The sequence below is a fragment of the Actinia tenebrosa genome, unplaced genomic scaffold (genome assembly GCF_029948245.1).
Source record: "Actinia tenebrosa isolate PJP-AT-01 unplaced genomic scaffold, QUT_ActTen_1.0 PGA_scaffold0__85_contigs__length_37466705, whole genome shotgun sequence".
In the NCBI taxonomy this organism is placed as follows: Eukaryota; Metazoa; Cnidaria; class Anthozoa; order Actiniaria; family Actiniidae; genus Actinia; species Actinia tenebrosa.
The window spans coordinates 1,583,454-1,608,333 of NW_028292569.1; the positions used below are offsets into that span (position 1 = coordinate 1,583,454).

Sequence of the window (24,880 nt, forward strand, 5' to 3'; positions counted from 1 at the left end):
GTTTTGTACACTTGTGCGCAAGGATGTCTGGTCAAACCATTAATCTCTTCCGATCCATTTCTTCTGTAGTTCATAAGCCTCGGGGGGTCATGTCTATCGTTACATCCGTTTGTCTGTCCGTAAATCTGTCGGTCTTTTATGTCGGCTCATTATTCTGTCTGTCTGTCTGTTTATCTGTCTGTCTATCTGTCTGTTGTCGGTTCCTGGCGTTTGTAACTCGTTTGATTAGTATCCATAAATTTAATTTTTCATCTTTCTCAAAGACGCCATTTTTACCCATTTTGCATGACAGACTTTCTCATTATTCGTTAGCTGGCGCTATCTTTGAAGAACGATTAATATTCTCATCACATATTGCTTTCTTTCCACTGGCTTAGTTTTCCAAAATAGGCTATATGAACCAAAACACCGGAAGTGACGGTGAACCGCTCCGGAAATAACAAACTCCCTTCAAATAAACCTCCTTCCGCTTGCATGTACTTTTGTCAGAATACCTCTTAATAAAAACGGCTCTAAATCTAATCATCATAGCCAAAATATTAATAAATGTATTATGTAGTAATCCTTAGGACATATATTTGAAGGCTATATAATAAGAATAGGGATTTATTTAAAATTTTGACAGATAGAGATCTAGAGTTGCTGTTCAATGAGCCCTTCAAACCGGACATGACGTACGATCTGTAAAATCCGAATTGGGCCCGACATGATTTCAGTCTAATCGATGGAATGTCGTAGAACTGCCGTAGAACTCGTGTTTACACTACAAGCAAGGAACTTATATGTTGTGCAAATGGCCATCAATATTTAGAAATAATTGAACATCATTGGAGCGGTAATCCTTAAATTAACTTCCTCATGGCAAACCAGAGTAAATAAGCTTGATTTTGAGCGAATTCCAGCAACATCGCGTGAATTCTACCTCCAAAATGAATTAATTATTCAAACTGGTTAATTCTTAGTAATATAAAATTTCCATTTGCCAAGGAGAACAAGGTTTTACATCGTATTCAAGCTTCAAAACCTTCGTATTCCTGGCCTAAAAGTAGGACATTTCAGTATGGGAAAAGATCTTGATCTTCTTCATGCCGTAAAGAATAACGATGTTGGAACTGTTAGAAAAATTCTCAGCAAGATTTTCTCAAGTAAATCAAGTAAGTCAAGAGAGATGAAGCCTTATTCTAACTATTCTACCTGAAATTCCACAATCCTAGCTTTTTATTTATATATTTAATAGCCTAATATCTGTTTTAGGAGAATTTGGGGTTGGAATTAGTTATGATTTATAAATAAATCAGTGCAAAATGAGCAGTTCATAAATATTTGATTTAAGCGGGTTCAAGTCCATGATTCATTAATAAACTTGTACCTATAAGTCTTTTATGTTTTAAAAAAACTTCAATCAATCCTTATTAGGAATCTAAAAATACTATAACTTGACAGGCTCATGTCCGGTTTACCTTCTGTGTCAGCTTCAGAAACCAAATTTTAAATCCAAATGAATGTCACATTTGATCAAAGTGAAAGATAGATTCAAGATTCGTGCCATGATCAGCTACCTAGCTGTACAAGCAATTGTAAATAATCTATATATTATAATATTATATTAGCGGAAACCATACTACAAAAGTTCCTACCAGTATCCTAAACTAATGTATAACCTCTTAACCTGTCTAAGAAATCTTTCTGTAGTTGAATTTTAGGGGATAAAAGAGAAACAAGATTTCTATTTCTAGGAATTATTTCCTTGAACACGAAATGTTGCGCTAAAAGCTAAAAGTATTTGACAAATAGCCTCAGGGAATGATTTTGTAATTTTGTAGACACAATTTATCAAATTTATATTTTTTTATTGAATAGTCTTAACCACATTTTACAATGAGTGTTTTTTGGTGACTTTTGAGTTTTAGATTTCCCTTGACATTCCTGTCATAAGGTTCAGCTTGAAGTTTATACCAAAATATTTATCAATGTATATTTTTCCTTTTCATTTAGGATTAGTTTAAATAATTTTTGGCCGTGAGGGAACTTATTCCCTCAAAACTTTAAAACACATTTCGCTAATGGTACTTTACGCTAAAAGCCAAATGGACTGTAGATATAACAATATTGAAGCATGATTTATATTGGTCTAACTTAAATATGTTTTGGTAATGTGCTGTCGCATGTGACAAAAAATTTTTACTCAATTTTCAAAATGGAAAAACTTAATAATTATTCATGTTTTGGCCTTGTTTTCTTTTGTTATCTTGAACCCATATTAAATTCAAGAATAATATGTCTAATAGCCATTTTTAATCCTTTAATTCTGTGTTTTTTAAAGCTTTTAAGCCTCTAAAACGATTACTACCGCAAGAGATATGATATGCTAAAAACAGATTAAAACCATTCTATTACCATATAAGATATGGCTGTTTTTCTTCCTCTCCTATTCCCAAATTGTTTCATGGAAAATTTTATGGTATTCAAGTAGTATTTAAATATTTATTATTATTATACTAATAAACACATTGTAATTCATTTATTTATTATTATTATTATTATCATTGTTATTATTATTATCTTTTGTTTTTATGATTAATCGACATACAATTTCCATGATATGATCTAATCATATAGTTTATATGTAATTCTTAGAAATATTAATGGGCCCTTCTCAAAATTATACAGAATGCGAGGATATGGAAATGCAAAAAAAAAAAAATGCACAAATTCCATCCAAAAAAGTGTTATTTTTTTCATCTTTTACTGTTATCCTTGCATCTTGAGAAAAATGTTCATTGCCAGTATGTGTTGATATTGTGATATTATAATAATGACATATTATTGCTGTTGCTATAAACTTAAACAATTGTTAGAGGTATATGTGGTTAGGACTATGCTAACAAGGTTACAGTAACCAGAGTTGATGTTATTGTGAAGAAATTTCACATTTCTCAATCCAAAAATCTGGCTGAACAGTTGAAATTATAGTAGAATGATTTTAATTTCAATGACTGAAAAACTGCTTGAGCTGTAGAAATGTCAAAACTTAATCCCTAACTTCCTAATATTTTCATCCCTCTCCAAAGTTCATCATTTGAATTTTCATGAATTTTTGTCTACATAAAAAAAATCAGCTTAGATATGCTGTTATATAAAATTTTTCAGTATTAACGACGAAATGTGAATATGTTACCAAAAACACATCTGTCATCACTTGCAGACATATGTACTAAGCTTTGCAATTCAAACCATGTTTAGTATGTTTGTAATTTCATAACCCTCTACTTCCATGCCTTAATAAGATTATTTTTCTTCAGAAAAAGCAGCAAAGAAATTTAATATAAATATACAAGATGAAGATGGGTGAGTAACAAACTGGATGGCTTTAGAAAACTGGAATAAATTAGCAGGATTGATCAGTAATATGATAATGATTTATTTGTAGATTCACTGCCCTACATCATGCAGCCCTCAAAGGTAATACAGATGTTACAATGGCACTTCTGGACGTACAATGCAATGTTAATGCAAGAGATAAAAAAGGTTTGTAGGATTGCCATTTGTGATTATAATTATTTTTTTTAAATTGATTTTTATAACGATATTCATTGTTGATTGTTGCATCATCTTGAATATTAATATCAGCATCATCAGGTCATCATATAACTGCCATTTTCTTTATTATCATTATTATCATTACTATCAAGCTGGCATATGATTTATCATACCTGCCATACATTATTACTATAACACTTTTGCTATTACCAAGCACCTCATTTTTGTCATCATCATCATTATGATAATCATCACCATCATTTTAATCAACACCTCCACCATTATCATTATCACCACCACCACCATCATCATAATCACTATCATCACAACCAACACCATCATTATCACCATTATCATCTGACATTGTCATCATCATTAATTCCATCATCATTATCATTATCATTATCACCATCATAATCATTATCATCATCATCACCATCATTACCTCCATCATTATCATTTTCACCATCTTTATCACTACCACTACCACCATTATCATCATTATCATCATCATCCCATTATCACTATCAAAAAATATAATAATAAAAATATTGAAAGGCTAAAGCTTTTGTTCAGGCATGGCACCACTTCACCTTGCCAGCTGGGCAGGAAAAACAGAAATAGCCAAACTACTGGTGTATGCAAGGGCTTGTGTTAATACGTGTGCCGACAGTGGAGACACTCCCCTTCATCTAGCATGTCAACACTGTAATGTAGGAGTGGTGAGTTAACCCTTACATCATGATATACGTCATTCCCTTGAGTATTATTTCTGTCTTTGTTCTTTATTTGTACTTTACACTATCACTGCCGTCCCTTAAACCGCAAGAACAATAGATTTTGTAAAACACTGAAGATGTCTAAACGTAAAGAACCAAATTTGCCAACATAAATTTATGGTCACATGCTGGTAGTTTTCTTACTAGCCTCCTTGATTATTATCACCAACATGGCCACGATTTCTTGGTCTATAAATTCTCTTGGTATGGGAACGGTTGCAAACCATAAATTAATCATTTCAAAAACCCTCAACATATTCTTTTGGGGGACAATTTTCAGTCATTTATTAAAAGTTTTTAAAACTTTTCTCTCCATATTTTTTTCTTTTTGATAATCAAGGTTGAAGTATTACTAGAGTCTAATGTAGACTCTACAGTTGTAAATAAAAATGGAGAATCTGCTTTGGATTTGGCATGTAGATTTGGACACTGTCAGGTAGGAAGAATCTTGGATTGCAATGCATTGTGGGGCATCCTGGGGGGCAAATATAGAGCTAATGTGAGGCTTGATGATAAGCCAAAGTAGGCATATTGATCACCTTTACCCAGGAAAGAAGGACAAACAAATAAAACCCTGCATATTATTCTCTTTTTTTCCAAGTAGTGCTTTAATACATGTTCTATCTCACTCTTTGGTTTCTAAGGCTGCGTTCATTTAGGGGGGATCGGGAAAATTTTGGTAGCAAAAGGGAGGGAGGGGGTGGGCATATTTTTATCAGAAAAATGGGGGGTGGATGCACAACCCTTGGAAGAAGCTACAAGCCTTGCTTCAGAGGAATCATATTTTTTTTGCATGACTTTAAGGGGGGGTGTTAAGAATTATTCTGGACATTTCAAATTTTCACCTGCACCCCCCCCCCCCCCCCCCAATCTGTCATACATTATGAATGCAGCCTAACTATTATTTATTCTATTCTTTTCAGGTTGTGGAGATGTTATTAAAAAGTAAAGACTGTAAAAAACTGCTTTTGCTGTACGAACAAAACCCAAAGACTGCCGATCCTCCCTTGCATATTGCTTGTAAAACAGGACGAGAAGAAATTGTAGTGTAAGCTAATCTTATGTTAGGTTCTTCTGTTAGTCGATTTCATTATTCGCAGTGCGAATTTCTATGTTCAATGTTCTATTCTTCTTTGGCCAACTAGAATTGACTTTCTAACCACAAGATAGCGAAAAGATAACAATAACGCTTTTGATTGGCTATTGAACATTCTTGAAATATTCTAGGTGCCCACAGTTTTTTGATTCGCATTGTAAGTTATCTGTAAGTTGTAAAGTAGGTGTTGGCTGGGTGTTGGAAGGTTATTAGGACGTGGGTAGGTTGGTCTTTGTTCCATCCTCCTTCCATCTTCAGTTCACCTTCCTTCTACCATTTCTCCACCTTCATTCACCCTTCTCCCACCTTCCCTTCCCTCCACTATCCACCCTCCCTCTTCCTCTTCACCACAAGGAATAAATTAGACAGTTTTTTAGAACCATTTCCTTTTATTTTGAATAGGATGCTTCTTGATTATGGTGCAGACATTAATCAGAAAGGAGCAAACGGAACCCCCTTACACGAGGCATCCCTGTACGGCAAGACAGATGTTGTTAAAATACTTCTAGATGTAAGTATACTTCAGCTTCTCCTTTCTAACTATGTTGGGTATTTGTTTAGTAGATATATAGCGAAACTTCATGTTTACTAGCAAAACCATCGTAATGTTCCAAATGGTCAGATCCGGCAAACATTTACTTGCAAATGTTTGTTATTACTGTAGATTTCGTTTCAACTAGCAAAGTCAAGAAAAGAAATGGCACTTTATAACAAGCCATGATATAACCCAGCCTCTGATTGGTTAATTAGCATGTGTGAGCGTGCGTCCAGAAATGGATGGTGCATGCTGACATGATTGAGTAGCCCACACTAATTAATGAAGAATTCATTAGAACAAAATTTGATTTTTTTTTGATAAACAAATATTTTTTACGGTTTTGCTATGTTATAAAAGCAACTGTGCATATATCCTGTTGTGGATGCACTTGGGAGGTAGGAAGCATGAAAGAAGCATAAGAGTTGTATGAGGCATAGCCGATAACTGGATATATGCATGCTAAGCATTGACCATTCCTTAATTAATAGTTGCTAATGCTTGTTTTGAGGCCTGGGATAAACGTTTTGTTTTTATAAACCAGAGTGGTGCTGAGGTAAACATATCCAACGATGAAGGACACCTACCCTTAGACCTTGTTATGCAATTCACAAGTTCTAAAGCATCACAGGAGATCAAGGATCTTCTAAGAGGTATTGTATTGTATTCTTCTCACACAAATTAGTTAAAAATCAGGAGTGCCTGTGATAGAGGGGAACTGTGACTCAAAATTTCAGATCTGGTCTTCAGAGATTCTGTATTCTATTTTACAGGTTTCAGTTGCATTAGACATCCTCACCTAGACCTTGGGAGTTTGTTGATGTTTTCCCATTTCAGACCATGTGTCATTTCCTTGAGTATCATTTCTTTTCCTAATGTTAGGACATAAGAGGAAAGACACATGAATATGAAAATGACTTAAAAAAGGATATTATGTATTTCCAAGAGAATGACAAGTGATCTGAAATGGAAAAACATTATGCCCAAGGTAAAGAGGGATATTGAAATAAATTGATGGTTTTCACGGCGGCCATGTTGGAGGAACTTAACAAACGAATTGTCAATGAATTATTTTGTTATATCCAACATGGCCACAGTGTCTTTTGTTATTTAATTCTCTTGGGAATGGTTGAAAACCATCAATACAGTTTTCATTCATGCTTGTCTTTGATTTTTTCCCCTATGTTTTTTAACCCAGATGCATCTAAGACTAAGATAGTTATGGCAAAAGCCTTACATGACTATCAAAACATCTACGACCCTACCTGTCTGGCATTTAAGACTGGTGACGTCATTGAGGTAAGACATACTATTGGTTTTTTACAAAAGATTCTTTCTATGCAGCACTAAAAATAGAATAAGAAGAACCTTTGATAAAGATTTGTCTGACATTTTCCTTATTTCTGTGAAATTTGAAAGTATCTTTTTACCTTGGGTGTAATGTTTTCAGACCACGTGTTATTCCCTAGAGTATCATTTCTTTATTTAACGGTTGTACATGAGAATATATCTCTTTACCTTGGGTGTAATGTTTTCCCATTTCAGACCACGTGTTATTCCCTAGAGTATCATTTCTTTGTTTAATGGTTGTACATGAGAATATATCTCTTTACCTTGGGTGTAATGTTTTCCCATTTCAGACCACCTGTCATTCCCTAGAGTATCATTTCTTTATTTAATGGTTGTACATGAGAATATATCTCTTTACCTTGGGTGTAATGTTTTCAGACCACATGTCATTCCCTAGAGTATCATTTTTTTATTTAATGGTTGTACATGAGAATATATCTCTTTACCTTGAGTGTAATGGTTTTCCATTTCAGACCACATGTTATTCCCTAGAGTATCATTTCTTTATTTAATGGTTGTACATGAGAATATATCTCTTTACCTTGGGTGTAATGTTTTCCCATTTCAGACCATGTGTCATTCCCTAGAGTATCATTTCTTTATTTAATGGTTGTACATGAGAATATATCTCTTTACCTTGGGTGTAACGTTTTCCCATTTCAGACCACATGTTATTCCCTAGAGTATCATTTCTTTGTTTAACAGTTGTACATGAGAAGACACATGAATATGAATACAACTCAAACAAACAATCTTATTGTCAAAAGAATAACACATGGTCTAAAATGAGAAAGCATTACGCTCATGGTATAAAGGGGTCCATTTGATAAGCGAGGCATAGTGTGGCTCCACACTGCACTTCTCACGTCCTTTCAATAATACCCCATGTGTTTTTCCACCAGATATTGGAGCAGAATGAAAGTGGAAGATGGAAAGGAAAGGTCACAATTGGCAAGGTAAGAAGACAGCCTTTACGAAATTCACTTGATGACAGGAAAATGGAGGTTGAAAGACTAAATTGTTTGCCAAGATGTGAAGTGTTTCCTTGTGTCTTTATTTGTGTATTGATATTGTTCATTGTTTGTTTTTAGAGGGAACTAGTTGGATATTTTCCATCTACTATGGTCAAGATTATAAGTGGCAGGAAATCATTTGGTGAGTAGTGTATGCAGTGAGTGCATGGAAACAATTCCTTCCTCAACATCATTGTCATCGGCATCATCACCATGACCATGACCATGACCATTTCCACTTTCATCTCCATTCCCATCATCATGACCATCATGGCCATCATCATCATGACCATCATCATTTATCATCATCATTACCACCATCATCATCATCCATCATCATTGCCATCATCATCACCTTCATTATCATCATCACCATCATCATCGCCATCATCATCACCTACATTTTTATCATCACCACCATCATCCATCAACATCATCATCATTCATCATCATCATCACCAGCAATCATTTATCATCCATCATCATCATTTATCAATCATCATCATTATCTTTATCAGACTCCAATCATCAGGTTTGTTGTAATCTGTCAATAACTTGTTTTCATTGTACTGATGTAACAGTTTCTGGAAAGACAATGTCAATGAAGAATGCTGGGATCTTACCAGTCGGCAAATATGAGGTGGTAGCACTGCCTTCAGGTATGTGATACTTGGATCAGAAAATCGTTACCAACAACTGAGACGGAAAATTTATGATGACGGCGAGTGTGTTGTTATTGATCATGATGGATGTGGGGATGATGATACATTATTATGATGGTGATGGTGATTTTGATGATGAACATACTACTTGAATTGTGGATGATGATGATAGATAGATTGTGATGGTGATGGTGATGATGATGATGATGGTGGTGGTGATGATGATGGTGATGGTGATGATGATGGCGATGATGATGATGGTGAACTACTTGAATTGTGGATGATAATGATAGATAGATGGTCATGGTGATGATGATGATGGTGATGATCGTGATGATGATGGCGATGATGATGATGATGATGATGATGGTGGTGATGGTGATGGTGATGATGATGGCGATGATGATGGTGATGATGATGGGGATGGGGATGATGGTGATGATGATGGCGACGGATGATGGTGACAATATTGTAGTAATGATTATAAAAAGATGATGATAATGATGGTGATAATGATGATACATGATGATGATAGATGTGGCAGTCGCGGTGATGATGATGATAATGATGGTGATAATGATAATACATGATGATGATAGATGTGGTAGTCGCGGTGATGATGGTGATGATGATGATACATGATGATGATAGATGTGGTAGTCGCGGTGATGATGGTGATGATGATGATACATGATGATGATAGATGTGGTAGTCGCGGTGATGATGGTGATGATGATAGATGTGGTAGTCGCGGTGATGATGGTGATAATGATGATACATGATGATGATAGATGTGGTAGTCGCGGTGATGATGATGATAATGATGGTGATAATGATGATACATGATGATGATAGATGTGGTAGTCGCGGTGATGATGGTGATAATGATGATACATGATGATGATAGATGTGGTAGTCGCGGTGATGATGGTGTTGGTCGAAGCAATGCTGTGGAGTAAAGTTAACAATGATAATGTAATAATGATGTTATTTATCATGAAATAAATAATAAGCAATAAATTAAATATTATTACTAATACATTATCTTACAGGCTCAGGTCAGTCCTCACCAGTTCGTGGTCGTCCACGTCTTAGCAGCTTTCATCAAAACGGTAGATCGACACCATCACCTCCCGTATCCCCCGAAAAAGAATCTCGCCAACCACCAGACCTCCAACAACCAGCACTGAAGGAAAACCGTCCCAATCCATTAGCAAACGGACTCGAAGAAAGTAAACTATTCAACAAAAACAAAGAATTCCTTAAGTATGTTGAAGTATCGATGGAAAACACCTCGTCTCCACCGACGTCTCCTGGTTCTTCCAACGGATCTCGAACGCAGTACGCCGAGGTGGTGCTACATTCGCCAGTCAATGGAGCAAATGAGGACGAGAAACCGCCGTCATTACCACGAAAAGTCTACAAGCAAGAAAACGAAAATGAACAAGGAATGGAAAAGGAAAGGGAGGAAAGTATTTGGGTGAAGAATTCGTCAGATCATCCTGAGCTGCCAAGCAAAGCTAACTCGGTGGTCAAAGATACAACTACAACAACAGACACTGAAATGACGACAGACCCAGATTTAAACGAACCAGAAGAAAATGAAATGAAAAATGAGAATGAGAATGAGGATGAAAATGGGATGGAAAGTGAAATAAAAGAGGATGAATCCGAGAATGAAGGAGACTTGTTGTTAACTCATAACGCGTCCAGCGAATTAGAACAGGCGATTCAGAATCTAGATTCAAACAGACCGAGAACACCTGAAAAACCAAGGAAAAATTATGAAGACATGAGCTTAGATTCACCGGACAAAGAAGCTCTTCCTGAAAGAAAGGTTCAAAAAGTTGTTCAATTATCGCCCAGGAAACTCAAGTTTGAGGAACAAGGGTCTCCTTCCACAGATCGGAGACAGATTCTGGCTTACGAAAACGTTGAGCTAAACAAACACAGACCGAAAGACGCTGCAGTCATGACTATGTTTATCAAAGACATCGATCAAGAAATGGACCCAGATTATGTGGTCCTTAATAAGGGGGTCTCTCCTGACCCTCGTGATATGGCACCTAATAAAAAGCACCGCTACGAAAATGTCCCTCAGGGATTTGAATCTAGGGAAAGGACAGAAAAGAATTGGGCGGAGCAGAACTGCGAGGAAATGGACAGCGTAGAAAATGAAAGTAAATATTACGAAGATATGGCTGGAGCTCGTGTTACTGAGAAGAAAGGGGCAAAAGAATTTCAAACTACTCCAGGATATGTACTCCTGCAAGCGGGAAAGAGTTCTTTGTCCACAACAGATTCGTACGAAAATATTGTTATTAATCCAGGAGGTATGGTAGCTTAGAAATAGGATAGAGGTTTTGCACCATCACGTTCCCATATCCACAATACAGCTTGGGCTACCTGTGGTGAGATGGCAGAACAATAGAATCACTTTGCTCTTGGGAATTGAATTCTTTCTCATGTGAGACGATGTATCGTTCTTGCCATCTAACATGGCTGCCGTCACATGATGGTGCAAAATCTCTATTGAGTAAAGTAAAGCTACTTAAAATGTCAGAGAGATATATAGGATGCAAGGACAAAGAGTGATGTAGTGGAAGTGCACTCACCTCTCACCTCTGGGGTCTAGGGTTCAATTCCTGGACTCGCCTTCACATTGGAGTAGAGTTTGCCTGTCTCTCACTTGATTTGTGGGGTTTTCGAAAAGTCTTTGATCTTACAACATTTTCTTGCATACACTAGACCCAACCACTGTTTCCAGTCCCATTTCAGACCACGTGTCATACCCTTGAGTATCATTTCTTTGTTTAACGGTTGCGCATGAGAATATACATGGATATGGATAAAAGTCAAACAAAGAAATGGTACTCAAGAGAATGACACGTCTGAAATGGAAAATCATTACACCCAAGATAAAGAGGTCAATCAATCATTCAATCAATCTTTATTTTTAGTACCAAAATTCAGTAAAATTACATTTGCTAAACGACAAAAATACTGTAATAGCCATAGGCTAAACGAGACAGTTGGCAAATTATATAATTACATTAACATATGTTTTGGTCAATAGAAGTATATAAAGAAAGAAAAGGTCTTTGTTTCATTGATGATGATGATTGTTTCAGGTGCAGAGAGCTCAGCTGGTTCAAGTGGGTCAGCGGAATACATGTCCATGAAAGATGGCGTCTACAACGGATCAAACCGAGACTACATTAACATCCATCTACCAGGTAGACAACTAGACTAAAATATGAATTAAAGTTCCGATTCCCAGGGTGCTTACCATTTAAACCAAACCAAACCAACCGGTTGGAAATTCATTTGCTAATGATAAAAGAAAAGAGCGGGAAACTTTGACTTTCGAAAAATGGTACACGCGTCTACCGAAAGAACCGAAAAGAGCGGGAAAAGTGGATTACCTCAATCGGAAGATCGAGTTTTCCGGAACTTTCCGATCGGAATGATACATACCGTTTGTTTTCCAACCTGAATTTCCGTTTTTTCCGGGTAAATGGTAAGCACCCTTGCACTCGGCGTTGTATGTGAGTAGGGTTTGTTAGGGCTATCCATGGACATTGATTTGAGGATATTTCTCTGGGTTCTCTGGTTTTCCTCCTCCCTCTGTATGCAAGACGAGCTAAATTTCCATCTGTGAATGAAATCTAATAAATGAGACTTTTTTAGTTTTCTCCCATTCCATTCCCATTCATCCATCCATCCACCCACCCATCCATCCATCCATCCATCCATCCATCCATCCCATCCCATCCCATCCCATCCCATCCCATCCCATCCATCCATCCATCCATCCATCCATTCATCCATCTATCCGGGCCTCCCTCTGTCTCCGTGTCAGTGTTTCAGATCTGTCTGCTCATGCATTGTGTTCTAGGTCTGGAGGGCTTTCAATGTTCGCGTAATGAGTGAATAGATCATTGCCAAACTTCCTAAACTTGATAACTAGTCTGCTTTCCATTCATCAAATAGGAAAAAAAAAAAAAGACCTCATAATATCCTCGACTGAGTTGCCTGGGGCGAGGATTATTATCGATTGACGTCATTCGTTAGATTCGTGGAGTTGTTGATTGATGCCCGGCCCAGTAATTTGAATGACCACAATCATAGTACTCTGTCTTACAAGGGGGATAATAGATTCATGCAAGTCTATATGGTCAATATAATCATATGTATAGAGAGATTAGGCTAAGTTTATTGAACCTCTCCGTCATCTATGCTATGTGAGTCGGCACTCAACGAACTAGGGGTCGTGTTAAGGTTTGTGCACGAGAGCCATTTTATACTCACAAGAATGTCTAATGTGTTATTGGTAGAAAAGTAATAATACTTAAGGGAATGTCACGTGGGCTCAATTGGGAAGCAATAAGCCCAACTTAAAAACGCCTTTAATTAGCGCTCAAAAATGCTTTATTTCAAAAAGTCTTAGAATGACCACAAGCAAAGAAAAAATTGTTTTGTTTCGTGAGTCGATGTTTTGTGTCATAGGATACGTCTTGTTAAAAATATTTACATTAAGCCTGATCACGAGAATATAATCTCCAGGACCTATAGTATCGGATACTCATACTGGGATAATATTCAACCCCCTGGGGGAAAGGGACAGGGAGGGATGCCAGAGTCTACTATGGGGGGAGAGGTAGACCCGAAGTTGGAAAATGCGGCAGCGTAGATTTACAATGATCTAGTAAATGTTTAAGTCCCGAGGTTGTTTATAGGATAGGGAATGTATAATAAACACTTACAGATCGATTAAACAATCCAATAGTCCCCTTCACAGTTCCCTGCGCCATCTTGAAAGGTAGCCGTGCCTTTGCATCGAAGCGAGACGAACGGTGAGCTTGCAATGATAAAGACATGCGAATAATTGTCCAAGGTGTTAGAAAAGGTCTCTATCATTGCAAGCTCACCGTTCGTCTCCGTTTGATGCAAAGGCACGGCTACCTTTCAAAATGGCCCCGGGAACTGTGAAGGGGACTATTTGACAGCCCAAGAATAATAGCTCTTGAGGGTGCATAATTGGCCCCTGGGGAAGGGGTGTGCACATTACTTCACTACCCCTTCCTCGCATTATGTCAATAGTTCCACCATCCACCAACGCCAAACCCAGGCGACGAAGGATTTGCGGTTTAAAAAGAACTCGAATTTCTTCGATAAGACAAAAACATTGTTTTTTCCCTCAAGCAGTTGATTCAGCCATCTTCTGAAGTGGGTTGATAAAACGACCTTGTCATAGTACGTCTGGCATTGTGTCTACTACCTGTTAGGATTTCATTCTAAGCTCATTAACCGGGATATAATTGCCAGATGATGGGCGAATTTGATCGTATCTCACGACCAATCATGAGAGTTCCATCCCTCTTGTTGATTATAGCCAGTAGTGATGCTGAATCGTAAGCTTGGATTGATTCCGGCGTAACGTGCTGAGAACTCGGGTTTTCTCTCTCCAACCGCAAACGGTGTGAAAAACAAAACATAGGAGCTTAGAAAGTTCGAAAACGAGGAAACGCAGGGATGGATTATAACGTTGAAGAGGTAGACGACATTGATGTTATTGTCGAAGACACGAACGTACAAATGGAACTAGAGAATAAGTTGGTGTCTGACTTGATGAAATCGCTTGAATACGAACACCAGCAAGAAGGTAATGAAGAATTATTGCAAGATGGAAAAGAGGAAGCAAAAAATGTGCCAAATTATGGACAAGAACATGCAAACTTTTGCGATTTGTCAAAATCATGTGGAAGAGATTTAGGTGGATCGGAATACCATGGAATTCCATTGATTGTCATCGAAACAGAAGATGAATGGAGAAGACGAGAGTGTAACGAAAAAACACTTGAACCACGCGACAAGACTTCGCCTGGGGAAACAACTCTCCAGGGAAAACAGAACTTGAAGCAAGAAGATTTAGAATTTGAGATCAACATGGAACAATTCCAGAAAGAATTGTCTGATGTTGTGAAAGACGACTCTAATACTCAAGCAAAGAACAAAGACATTTTTTCAAGTATTTTGGAAGAATTACAATCCAACATAGAAGAGGCTGCATTTGTGTCTCTTAGTGAAGAAAGTACTGAAGAAAGCGAGAGAGAATTCAACACTGTACTACGTGCTGGTGATGAGGGTCAGCGTTGTAGCACGAAAAGTGAAATGGAGATAAGAAGTATGACCAGCCAGGGATATGTTCTTGACATGCCTTATAACATGTCTGTTGATGTGCAGGAATTTGGCCTGGATTATTCAGAATCCTTGCCTACTATTAAGAAGAACTCTGTCCCAGATAGTCCAATGTTGATAGATTCAACAAAACGACCTGAACTCGTGCATGATGATGAAGAACAATCTCAAAAATCAACTTCAAAAACCCTTGGTGACGCTGAGCTGATCCCGGAAAATCTCTCTAAACACGAAAGTGCAAATCTCAAAGACCTCGTTAATCAGACCACGCAGTTGTCAAATAAACCAGAATGTTTTGAGGAAACAAAAAACACCACTCTTGATCCCCAAGGTCAGGATGATGAAATTTCGTCCATTTCGGGTGACTTTTTCGAAATTAAAAATGCAGATGACGTCACCCCTTGTGGAATCCAAGAGGGGGGTTCTATTTGCGAATTACCACACACCCCTAACTGTGACATTGAGAAAACCAACATAAAATTCCAAGAACATGTTATGGAGAATGCCGATCTGCTCACTGGCAGTTTGAGTGGGATAGTGAGTAGAAATGACATTGATCATGAATTTGGTGTTGACCTTCAAGCTGAAGAAGGATTTAAGTTACCAGTCGTCATTAGTAATGAAGGCGATGACAGGACGAGGAGTGACCTCGTGAGTGATCTGAAGATATTAGCAGCTGGAGTAGATGATGATAAATCGGGAGACAGAATGGCACGAAAAGTTGAACGTTACGAAAACAGCATTTATACCGCGAGACAGAAAACGATGGATATCGAGACAACGAAAGTCGTAGAGAATAATGACATTGAATGGGACGACAGATCGGAAATGAAAGAACATGTTGAGGTAGTTACAGATTCTTTTAAACTGGAGGAGAAAAATTTGATTTCTTTCGATGATGATGATGATAATGATGTGTTAGTCGCTGCCCATGGATTGCCTCTAGCAATAGGTACGCCAGTGAGTGAAAAAGAAGAAAATGGTCCAAATATGGGACACTCTATCGATCTACTAACTGAAAACCGTGTTGAAGATAGTGGAGACGGTGGTGATGTACGAAGCAAAAAAATCAAAACAAACTTTGTGTTAGAGAAGGACATTTTGTTGGAGGAAAATGAAAGTGGATGGAATTCGCAAGTAAATGAAATGGAAAATGGGAAAAGAGAAGATGAGATAGATGTTAAAAGAGATCTCTCGTCTGTTCCGGTGATAGGAACACTGGTCGAGATTTCGCCACAGTGCAGAGACAAACAAGTTTGTCCCGAGACAGCGGGAATCCCGCCAGGACCATTCGAGAACACTGATGTTATTATAAACTCTTGCAAAGATCAAATTCTCTGTGAGTCTTCAACTTGTAGAAACATGTACGCGAGTGAACAAGAAATAACGAATATTACCAGCAAGGTTGATAATGTTGGAGACGAAAAACGAAAAAAAGGAAGGAAGGAAGAAGAAAGTATGAAAGAAAACGAGAAAGTAAAGTCTAATAATGCTGTTTTGTCGTGTGGAGAAGACGCTAAAAATACCTGTGGCTTGAAGGCCGACGCAGGAAATGATTCGAAAGCACAAAGTCACGAAATTCAAACGATGGATGAAAATAACTGCTATCAGAAAGACGAAGAAGTTGTAGGAAAGAAAATAGACTCTAATGTATGTAGTTCCACGAAGAGACAAAGAGAGCAAGACACTGACATTGACATTGAAGTAGGTTTGAAGAAGCTAAAAATAAATGACACGTTGGAGGAAAGACGTTCAACAAACGAACAGCATGATATTGGAGACTCACAAGAATCTCAAAATAGCTCGTTCAGGTATAATAAAGAGGAGAAACGTCAAGGAATAGAGATCGTAGAATGTGAAAAGAACGTACAAATGGTAGAAAAGGAATGCTATTACAGCAGTGAGGAAAATGTAGCATCTCAAGAGACTTGCTTAGCGGAAAAAGTTTTATTTTCTTCGCAGGAACTTGATTCACAAGACGAGCAAGATAAACGAAATGTTTTGGTAAAATTAGAAGAGAATTGTGAGCTTGAGTGTGAAGACGGAACTTCTGAGTGTGCCTCCGGAATTGAGATGTCGGTGGTCGAAATTGTACCAGTTGTGCCAGACAAATGGAACGATGAATTGGTTGCTTGTGACAGTAAAAATAATGATGCTGAAATACAACATTCTCTGCCTTGTTGCTATGGTGATGCTACCTCTACAGAAAACAAGGTCAATGAAAATATTCCCGAAGAATATGATTCAGAAAAGTTGGTTCTGGATGAAGAAACTGAGGCGGGAAATGTTGGTAAAGTTGAAAAAGATGTGACGAATTTTCAAGAGGAAATAAAACAATTTGAGTTGAAAGTTGGAGAAGATTGGACTGTAACAAAAAGGGCTGATGGAACGTGTGCTGTCGGCGAAGATAGTGTTGCCGTTTTATCGGAACATCTTAACGAGCTTTTAATTGACAAAGAAGAAAAACAAACTGATACTGAAAATACTTTGGGTGAAGAACCGTTGGTAAAAATAGCAACGGATTCAAGATGCTATGATGAAGTCACGCAAGACGAGGGCACAAGAGTAACGCAAGGCATAGGACAGGAAAAGCAAATTCCTTCAGAGTGCCTGGCAATAGGACAGGAAGTGGACGGGGGTGTAACGCAAGGAGAGTCAGATTTGAAACAAGATGCTGTTGTAAAAGCAACGCAAGGCATAGGAAAGGAAGACCAAATCCATTCAGAAGGTCAGACCAAAGAAACGGAAGAGGGAGATGCAACACAAGAAGAGGAAAGTGTAACGCAAGGAGAGCCAGATGTGAAGCGAGATACTGCTGTAAAAGTAACGCAAGGTGTAGGACTTGAAGACCAAATCCATTCAGAAGGTCAGACTAAAGAAACGAAAGAGGGGGATGCAACACAAGAAGAGAAAAGTGTAACGCAAGATTTAGACAAAGATGTGACAAGGGTAACGCAAGATACAGAAAAGAAACTGGAACTGGAAGATTGTGTGACTCAAGGGTTAGAGAGGAGAGTAACGCAAGAAGTTAAGGATGTTGGCCAGGAAAATGGGGAAGAACCAGTGCAAAAAGTGTTAAAAGAGAATGAATTGAATAAAGACAGGGACATAACGCAAGAAACAGAAGAAAGAGTAACGCAACAAGCAAAAAAGGAAGCAAGGCAAGACGCCTCACGTGTCGAAACGTCAAACCAAGTTGTAACACAAGTCGAGCAAAGTGTCATGCAAGGCGTAACGCGTGAAACAGCTCCTTCCAAAGATGTTGCACTTGAAATGGAGAAGAGAATAGCGGAACAAGTACTGCGAGACGAAAAACATATAGAAGAAGAAATGCTGGAAGAAAAACAAAAGGAGAAAACCAAGGGACAAGTAACGCAACGCGAAGACCTCGCGCAACACGTCAAGCAAGAGGTAACGCAAGAATACAAAGATGACTTAAAAGAACTCAAAATAGAGAAAGAGATAACGCAAGAAGAGAAACGAGTAAAGCTACTAGAAGAAAACGTAACAGATGATTTCGAAGGTGCAACCGGAGATGTCAATGCAATACGGCAACTAATACGAGAAGTAATGCAATCTGAAATAGAAGGGTGTGTAACGCAAGAAGCAGAAAAGAATGCAAAGGAAGAAGTCGATGGCGTTATAAAACAAACACAAAAAGAGAAGGATAGAAAACAAGAAGAAGAAGAAGAAAAAGTAACAATGAAGAAAGGGTTTGAGGAGAAAACCCGGGAAGTTACAAGACAAGAACGAGAGTGTGAACCCTTGGAAAGGAGAAATGAGACAGTGAATCAGTTTTCAACAGACAAACAGCAAGAAGAAGAATTGAAAGACTATAAGAAGATAGCAAGAGACTCAGGGATCAGTGTTAATTCTCAGGGAAATTGGATTGAAGGTGCTGAACCAAAAGACAAATCTTGTGAGACAGTTAGAAAATGTGAAAATGAAAATGAAATGGCTTGTTCGCAAGAAACAGAGGAAGATGAAGACAAACAAAACCGAATCCGTTCATTTGAAATGCTAGTTCATTTAGAGACGATAATAAAAGAGCTGGAGATGTATCGCTCCGAGCAAAAAAAATTACGAGATTCATTTAAAACTTGTATGAACGAAGTTATGATAAATTTAAGTTCCATGACCAAGGCTGTGCAAGTGATGGAAACACGATTGAACCAAAAAATCAAAGACGCTCATGAGGAACTCAAGAAGTGCTATGAGAACCTAGAAGGAAACAGAGCTACTGTACTTTCAATGGATACTCTTCTGAGAAGCTATACTGCAACACAGAACCAGTTTGGTGACTTAAGACAGAGAGTCAAAGACTTAGAAATCATTTGTACGGCTTTGAATGTAACCGAAATGCAAGATAAGCTATCAAACCAAGTGTCAGCCGAGATTGATACGATGGATAAAAGAGTACGGTTCACCGAGAACGATATCAGTGATTTGAAACTGCGGGTAACTGAGCTTGAAGCGGAGTGTTCTTCGTTGAGAAAACTATCACCAAGCGAGAAACAACAGGAAATCCAGGTTTGGAAAAAAGAACTGAAATTTGGTAGAGTCAACTCAAGAATAAAAAATTCACAAGGAAGAATGAGAGGGGATTTGAATGAAGAAGCGTCACTCAGTAGGAGTTCGCCCGTAATAGGACCTGGTCAGCGGTATTGTGGACTGTATTCGGAGGAAGTTTGAACTGGCTATTTAACGTTTCGTTTTTTCGAAGACATTAGTTTGGAAGCGTTCTGATGAAGAAATATTTTTGGCGGGAAATTGAAAAGGCGTTTATATTTTGCTGGTTTTCAAAGACGCCATGTTGCGGGTTGAATATAAAAGTATTTGTCAGTCATTGGCGTTTTGTTAAATCATCCAACATGGCGGCCATGTCATGGAGGTATGACTGCAAACCAGCAACACTTCCTTTGAATACTTATTTTAAGTTGAAATTTTTGAAACTTCACTTGAAACTGTAATATAAATGAAAGCGTTAAAGCAAAACTCATTTATAAAGTCAAACATAAAAGTATGTAGTTAGAATATAAATAAGCTACCAGTTCAATGGATATATCTAGAAAATCCATACTTCGCAATTTAATGTATATAAGTTACATCAATAAAGATTTTATTTACTTTCAACTTTCTGTTCTTGTACCTTGCTACCAGGCAGAAAACCTTCCATGGGGGGATGGATGGGGCGGGTTTTGAGTCTATTGTCACTCCCCCACCCACCTACCCTTGGTGACGACTTACAGTCATTTTTAATATAGGTTTTCCCAACTGACTATCTTTGTCATGATTTTCATGCCATGCCAGGAGACATTCACTACAATTATACCAGATAAATTTTCCTTTAATTTTTTTTGTCAGCGTGATTGCGATTTGTTTGTTACTTCAGTCCTCCAGGATATTTTCGTGTTGTCCTGCATCGTTCAACATGGTATAACATGCCATTCTCAGTGTGATATTGGGTAGATTACTGTGAAAAGCTCAGTACCGTAAGCGTGACGTGCCGTGACCGTGTTGCTTTCTAGAATTTTAATTGGCTGATTTTTTTCACGCGCAATGTGATTGGTCTGGCATTGCCTTGACCTTGGCGTGACCGTGTCCGCGCCGTGTTCATACCGTGTTCCGGGTATTTGATTGGATGGAGAGTAAATTCTCGTGCAGTGTGATTGGTCTGGCGTATCCCTTGCCATGTCATGGCCGTGTTCGTGCCGTGAATTTTTCACAGTCATACGAAAACTGCACTAGTATCACCCGCAAGGCGAATCTTCTCTTTGGCTCACGAACAGACCAATTCGCCTACTCACCATTATTCCATTCATTTGACTAAAAAATCTTGTCTTCTGTTTTAGCTTCAACAGAGTTGGGTGCTCCCGCTTTACCAGAGGCACACAGTGGACTAACGGTAAGACATTTCTATTCATACACTATAAGAATTAAGGTTAATATTGAACGTTAATATTGAATATCTCGTCGTCTTTGGTCCAAAATTTGGATTTATAACAATGCTCTCCCTACTCGGAACCGTTTTTTTCGTACTTTACTTAAAACTGTCAGACCGAAATGGTTTATTGAACGAAGGGTTGTCGCTATTTCAGCGCAAATGAAAATACCCCAATTAAGATTTGCGCTATACAAATTCAATAGATTATTATTATTAAATTACTATTTGTCTTTCTTCTTGATTTTATTTAAACGTTTGGTCGGAATCCTATAATAGTCATGAAATTTACGTAGCACACATTTTACTGACGAAGGTTGACGAAGGTATCCCGACCCAAACGTTTGAATAAATCAAGAAGAAAAAAAACAATCAAACGGCCCTTTATTCTATATAACTATTCGATACCTCCTATTTAATCACGTCTAAAAATAAATCCTTTGAGGTGAACATAATGTTCCCTACATTTTCGATGGATATTCTTGCTCGAGTTCTACTATCCATATTAGCATTGTTCGTAGTGCTGACACTAGAGAAGAAAATAATACTCAAGGGAATAATATGTGGTTGAAATGAAAAAACTTTTAGGGGTTAAGGGATTAATTTGTTTTACGAGAGAAGTCAAAACATTTATTCAAAATTTTTTGACCCTCTGAGGTCAAGCTATTCGCTTGGTTCGACGCTTATGCCTTGGTTTCACGGCTAACTCACAGAATGACTTAAAATTGAGCGTGTTAGTTTTTGCGGAGAGAGGAAAAGCAGAGTATCGATGTATCGATGTATGCCGAATCTGGGATCAAACCTGAGACCCCCGAGGTGATAGGCGAGTGCAGTTCCTTCATTCATGCCATCCTTCATTCCCAAGAATTTGTGCGAATTGCTTATAATCAATCACGTGACTTTTTTGGAGTTGACTGGGGGGCAAACAAGCGGTTGACTGGGGGGCAACTAGCGGATGCTAAGTCAAAACATATCAAAATAAGTCTTCAAACTATTGTATTTGACTATTTTCACGACATCAAACCAGAAAACAAGAGATCAAAACAACCTTCAGGATTCTACAAGCCATCATAAAAGAACTATTATCGGAAGTGGCGTCTATTGATAGCAACCTATACACGGTAACAACGGATAAACGGATTCCATCTGTGTTTATGCGTTGAAGTATTTGACTTTATCCTCACCTTCTTTTATGACTACTTCAACGTAATAGCATGATAGCCAGCCAAGTTAATTATGCATACTATATGCTAATTTATTATAATTTATTCCTCAGATGAACGATTACAACTCTCTCTACGACTGGCTCGAATCATGTAAACTAGTTATTTACATCGATAACTTCGTGCAAGGTGGTTTTGATATGACGTGTATGGCGGGTTTAACAGCAGAGGTGAGAACAAAACATTTCTATCAAAATTTAGACTAGAACCGTTTTCCCCTGCCAACGAGTGAGACTCGGGTGAACGGTTTTTGTATGAGTGGGAAACGATAGGGCAGATTCGTGGCCTTACTGTAGCTTCACCATAACCGTAACTTAGTGTTGTCACTGGATGAATTTTGAATGACAATGGAAAGCCATTACAATGTTACGGCATGCAGAAAACAGCTTTATTACACGCACGTTTCGTAGTCGCTTACTCCTAAGGGGCTACCTGTGGAAGACAGGAAAAGACCTTTACAGCTACCTGTGGAACACAGGAAGCCCAGAGGAGATATAAAAGGTATATTGTTTTTTTCCAGGACCTCACAGCGATCAACATCACTAAAACTGGACACAGGAAGAAACTGTTGTCGGAATCCAGCAAGCTGAATAGCGATTATTTGCCCCACGAACGGCCTGTAAGTGTGGGATCCCTGTGTTATTGGAATGGATTTTCTATGACACAGACTTGATCATGACATGTCATTCTGTACAGTGCCGTGTCATGATTTTTACAGTCATACAAAATGTATTCTAAAAGACCTTTGCAGCTTGGGTGTTAGGCTGATGTTTTCCAATTGCGAACCACGTGTCATTCCCTTGAGAATACGATTCTTCGTTTGAGATGTATCCAATTCATGTGTTTTCTCATGTACGACCATTAAACAAAGAAATTATAACCTTGGGAATGACACGTGGTGTGAAATGGGAAAACATTACTTATTTGACTCAGTTTGAGGTAACATTCGCCCATGTCATACCTCGTGTCACCCCTCCCACCTCGAGAAAAAATCTATAGTCACATCTCCAACGTTATCTTGGTAAAAAAAACACACTCAAGGGAAGAACACTCGGTCTGGAAAGGGGGAAAAGATGAATGTAAGGTTTGTTGCTCCAACTTACTGAGTACTAGCCATTCCGAGGTCGAAAAGAGTTTCGAATCGAGTTGGTGTTGCAGTGCATTGTGGGACTGTTTTAAGGGTCATATTCCAAGATGGCGTCTATTTCGACTCCTAAAACAGTCCCACAATGCACTGCAATGCCAACTCGACCCAGTCTTTTTTTAACTTTGGAATGGCTAATTGGTTGTCGGGATGTTTCAGAATACAGTTAGTACGATTAACAGGTGCCATCACATCGATATTTAGTTTTTTATCGTTTGACGTCTTTAGGGAGACATTATGACGTGGCTTCGTCTGATTCACCTTGATCAATACACATCACAGTTCATAGACAACGGTTTTGATGACATGGATTTTGTACAAGACATCACCATTGAAGACTTAGTATTAATAGGAATCACGAAACCTGGTCATCAAAGAAAAATATGGATGGCTGTAAAGGCGTTGGGACTTATTGGTAAAGAGGAGGACTGTGAGGGAGCCCAAAAAAGGGTTTCTTACGCTGACAAAGTTGAGGGGTACTTAGAAACAGATCTTGATATGGTTGAGGAAAAGATTATGAAAAAGAGGGAAGGAATGGAAGTACTGAGCACGGATATTGATAGTGCATTGTCAAGGCTGCCGGCAGACGGAGCAAGTGATGTTGCTGTTGCTTTTGAAGACATGAGTACAGAACGTGAACGCTCCGATGAAACAAGTGAAGGAAACTCGACAAAAACTTTAGACAGAGAAATGGCGTCGCTACAGATCGACTCGCTCAACGAAACACGAGGAAGCACCCCACATCTCGACTTAATACTTGACTCACTCGATAAGGATTCCACTTCTTCCCCTGAGAGAAAGAGCCAAACGCCGCCGAGTCAACTTACGGAAAAACGATCAAGCGGTCCTTTTCAGATCTCATTTTCTCGTCGCTCAGGGAGTTCATCTAAGGACAGAATTTCTGCGGATTTAGGGATGCGGTCGCGAAGCCCCTTTGAAGATCAACCTGAAGTCAGCGCTGAGAAGAATGACGCTGGAAATAACAAGGAATCGCCTTCAAAGACTGTTGAGTCAGACTTTGGGAGAACCGTGGTTGGTCTCCAGCAAAAAAACAGCGAGAAACCTGACGTCTCGAAGTCACGACCTCGCCATAATTCGATGGAGAGTATACCCATTGTTACTGTGAGTGAATCATCGAGTTTGGATCAACGCACACGTGGAACATCGTTTGACTCCAAGACAGCAAAGAAACGACCTCCGCCAGCTGTGAAACCCAAAACCCCCAAGAAACCGCCACCCATCGCACCCAAACCTACTGGGTCCCCAGCCAAGACAAGGGCGGATCAACACGTGATAAACAAAGAATCATCATTGGTTAAAGACAGTGCGCAGCCTGGTATAACAGACACCAAAAATACTGAACGTAAGTCGGGTTGATAGATATAAGTACTTTGGG

The 24,880-nt window shown here is 38.4% G+C and overlaps 1 protein-coding gene across 3 annotated transcripts in view; it reads left to right on the forward strand.

Annotated features, from left to right (window-relative positions):
- The first annotated feature begins 712 nt into the window (after positions 1-712).
- LOC116305947 (uncharacterized) overlaps positions 713-24,880 on the forward strand; it is a 29,143-nt gene continuing 4,975 nt past the window's right edge. Inside the window, exons 1-19 of one of the 3 annotated variants that reach the window (XM_031715951.2) lie at positions 713-871; positions 988-1,154; positions 3,303-3,348; positions 3,431-3,528; positions 4,117-4,262; positions 4,660-4,755; positions 5,243-5,367; positions 5,818-5,926; positions 6,495-6,603; positions 7,149-7,249; positions 8,203-8,256; positions 8,392-8,455; positions 8,895-8,972; positions 10,028-11,308; positions 12,107-12,211; positions 21,029-21,081; positions 22,394-22,510; positions 22,861-22,959; positions 23,713-24,847. In XM_031715951.2, coding sequence (XP_031571811.2) covers positions 1,061-1,154; positions 3,303-3,348; positions 3,431-3,528; positions 4,117-4,262; positions 4,660-4,755; positions 5,243-5,367; positions 5,818-5,926; positions 6,495-6,603; positions 7,149-7,249; positions 8,203-8,256; positions 8,392-8,455; positions 8,895-8,972; positions 10,028-11,308; positions 12,107-12,211; positions 21,029-21,081; positions 22,394-22,510; positions 22,861-22,959; positions 23,713-24,847 — 3,910 coding nt within the window. In that variant the 5' untranslated portion in view covers positions 713-871; positions 988-1,060. Of the gene's footprint in view, positions 1,155-3,302; positions 3,349-3,430; positions 3,529-4,116; positions 4,263-4,659; positions 4,756-5,242; positions 5,368-5,817; positions 5,927-6,494; positions 6,604-7,148; positions 7,250-8,202; positions 8,257-8,391; positions 8,456-8,894; positions 8,973-10,027; positions 11,309-12,106; positions 12,212-21,028; positions 21,082-22,393; positions 22,511-22,860; positions 22,960-23,712; positions 24,848-24,880 lie in introns of all 3 variants that reach the window. The other 2 variants (XM_031715952.2, XM_031715953.2) reach the window with 2 other exon arrangements.